The sequence below is a fragment of the Aedes albopictus genome, chromosome 3, assembly GCF_035046485.1.
Source record: "Aedes albopictus strain Foshan chromosome 3, AalbF5, whole genome shotgun sequence".
NCBI lineage: Eukaryota > Metazoa > Arthropoda > Insecta > Diptera > Culicidae > Aedes > Aedes albopictus.
In genome coordinates this window covers 288,141,704-288,144,956 of record NC_085138.1, presented here as the reverse complement: position 1 = coordinate 288,144,956, position 3,253 = coordinate 288,141,704, and the positions used below count along the sequence as shown (strand labels likewise).

The 3,253-nt window shown below is 38.5% G+C and overlaps 1 protein-coding gene across 1 annotated transcript; it reads left to right on the top strand.

The window, feature by feature from the left end:
* The first annotated feature begins 917 nt into the window (after positions 1-917).
* On the top strand, positions 918-1,752 carry LOC109418743 (eclosion hormone-like). Its single transcript, XM_029859879.2, has 2 exons — positions 918-1,078; positions 1,132-1,752. The coding sequence occupies exons 1-2, from the start codon at positions 982-984 to the stop codon at positions 1,314-1,316; spliced, it is 282 nt and encodes a 93-aa protein (XP_029715739.1). The 5' UTR covers positions 918-981; the 3' UTR covers positions 1,317-1,752.
* The last annotated feature ends 1,501 nt before the right edge of the window (positions 1,753-3,253 follow it).

The following is a 3,253-nucleotide window of genomic DNA, read 5'->3' as shown; positions in this document are numbered from 1 at the left end:
ACGTGTTAAAACAGCAAAACTCACTGAATCACTATACATTTCTTCAAATATTAGTTTCGAAACGATCGGCCGAATCAAAAACTAAAGGTGCGATTATGAGCAATCGTAACTATTTTAAGAGAAAATCAATACATTTTCGATATGCATGATCCTAAAATTGGCGAAGAAGCGAAAACTTTATTCATAACATACTTAATTAATTTAAACCTATTATTTTTCTGCGTTTGTATTGCCACTCTATCACAATTCTATGTCAGACAATTTGTTGTGTTATTCGTGTAACGATCTATGATATTAAAATAAATTCCTACCTATACAAAACAAGAAAATCATTCTCTAGAAACTATATACCTGGCAACAAATCCATACTCATGTTCTTTCGTCTCCTCTTTACGCTACCCAGAGAGCTAAACGCGAGAGAGCGCACGAGCCTACGGATAGAGACCGTACTTTGCGTGTCTCTATATTCTAAGCCAGACGCGCCAACTTGGTCAAATTATTGGGGGGGCAAAACCTGATTTTTCTGATTTTTTGTATGGGAAAATCGAAAAATCGTCAAATATTGGGGGGGCGAAACCATGCTTGCCCCCCTAAGTTGGCGCCTATGTTCTAAGCCCTGCTACGAACCGAACGTAAACTTTTCGCTTTCGAGCCCTACTTAGCAGCGACCGGTGCGGTTCGCTTCTTTGTTCGGGGCTCTACTTAACGTTAAAACGCTTGATTGAGCCCATGAGTGGGCTTGGTCTAAGACAATTGTATAATGGTGACGCTGGATAATCGATGAAGCAAAACCCAATTTCCGTTTGCCTAGATGAATATCCGGATAAAATATCTTTCACGCCACAGATTCCATTTGATCTAGTCTATCAAATTTCCTGTCTGATTGCTATATAAATCCAATAATATCTGAAACAATCATCACACTCAAGCAGTTTGCTTAAGGCTCTCCAAACAAAGACGTTTTCCAGAATCTAACTCAAAATGTCTACAGTCAAAGCAACTTCGTTCTTGCTTATCTCTATTGCTACAATAGTAGCACTTGTATCCATCAGTGGCATCGAAGCAAATCCTCAACTCGGTATAGCAACAAATTTAACAAATTAAAGTAAAAACTAACGATTTATTTTACAGATATCTTAGGTGGTTACGACATGTTGGGCGTCTGCATCAACAACTGCGCCCAGTGTAAGAGGATGTTTGGAGAATTCTTCGAAGGTCGCCTCTGCGCCGAGTCTTGCATCCAGTTCAAGGGCAAGATGGTCCCGGATTGTGAAGATATCAACTCCATTGCACCGTTTCTCACCAAGTTGAACTGATTAAACACGATGAACTGACATGTGTATCGATCTAGATATTAATTAGCCATGAAATATAACCGTTGAATTCTGAAGCTCCAATCAACATCATTCACTTTATAACATTTCACACTTTTTTTCATTTATATGTGTATTTCATGAACTAGTTCAACATCCTTAAAGATACAGAAATTCAAACCCAATAATTTCACCCTCTTCAATCCATTCACCATCCGGTAGCCCTTTCCAATAATCTTTTGCAAGTTTCTTTCCTTCCTCTTTCACTCGGTAGTGGTCAGTCTAACACAAAGTCAGCTTCCCATCCCGCAGAGCCATTCCACAGAAGGAGTTCGCCATAAATCAATTATACGACCCAATAAGAGCAAAGTCCGAATCTTTTTTTTTGCATCGAACCGTCCTGATCGGGTCTAATAAACTCATAAACTTAACACAGTTGGACTAGTAGACAGTCAGTGCCGGATTTAGGCCTCGGGGGGCCCGGGGCAAACTCTATAAAGTGGGCCCCCAGAATCAAAGTTTCGAAAAAATGAACCATACAATTACGTCTATTTTCTTAATCTTATGTATTATTATATTTTTAATGTTTATTGTTTTAGGCCTAATATTGAAAACTTCTGATTTCTGAACTTCTCTAAAATTCCGACAAATTGAAAATTATACGAACATTCAATTTGGTATTTGGCTCAAATGTCAAAATGCTAGCGTAAATGATATCTTGTTCAGATAGTACATATATTTTTGTTTAAAAACTTAGCGTTCAGTTAAAAATCTGCTAAAACATGGAGCAACTTTATTTGAGATTGCACGAGATCGACGAGTATATCAAGATTCAGATTATACAAAAATAAGTCTTTTGGGAGCAACTATAGCAATAAATCTCAATATCTCCAGAAAAACTCAACATAAAGATATGGAAAACTACTGTTTCGAGGACACTTGGTTCTTAAAACTAGCCCTAACTCCCAAATATCTCCAGAATTCATTATCTTCTCTTCCCCATGATAGCAACGAACTGATGCAAATGATTATTAGGCATTTGTTTTCAGAGTATAATCATAATCAACAGACGTTTGTATAATCATTGTGAAATAATAGATAAATTTGTGAAACTATTGAAATTTATATATATGTACAATTACTCTCAAAAGCTTAATCTTTCATGCACTCTGCTTAGAGACACTTTTTGTAGCAACTTGCAGTCACGGAAAAGTATTTCCATTTGATAAGAACTTTCAAGGGCTTTTAGAGAAAATCGCGTATTTTTAAATACTGCACCAAAAATTATGAAACTTTTGATTTTGAATTATTCTTAACCTTCCAGGACGTGCGCCATCAAGCATCTGAATCTGCACGGCGCACGCACTGTATATGACGAGCGAGGTTTTTTGGTAGTGTTGTACTTTTTACAACGGCGCGCGCGCTGAAGGGTTAAGAGAAAATCCAGATAAATGGCCAGAAATAATTAAGATACATTTAGGAGCCCAATTATAGGTTCTTTTTTTTTATGTGACGTCTTCACTGGGACACTGCTTCTCACCTTAGTGTTTCATGAGCACTTCCACATCAACTGTGGAACTGTCATTAACAATGAGTTTCCTTTATCAATGACTATTTCGTATGTGTATATCGTGTGGCAGGCACGAAGACACTCTTTACCTGAGGAAGTCAAGGATTTTCCTTTACGAAAAGTTCCTGGACCGACCGGGAACTGAACGCGTCACCCTTAGAATGGTCATGCTGAATATCCACGCCTTAACAGCTGTGGCTATAGGGACCCTGTTTAAAATATGAACGCCCATTGACGTGAATTTCATATGGTTTCGTTGAAAAACATAAATTGTATTTCGGATTCTTGGGGGGCCCCCTTCATCGGGGGGCCCGGGGCACTTGCCCCCTTTGCCCCCCCTTAAATCCGGGCCTGTAGACAGTAGCAGCGA

What these genes read in the sequence shown, in the direction of transcription:
- LOC109418743 (XM_029859879.2), top strand. Translation starts at nt 982, where the DNA reads ATGTCTACAGTCAAAGCAACTTCGTTCTTGCTTATCTCTATTGCTACA. An exon ending in CGAAGCAAATCCTCAACTCG is followed by an intron (nt 1,079 to 1,131) that starts GTATAGCAACAA and finishes TTTATTTTACAG; the next exon opens with ATATCTTAGGTGGTTACGAC.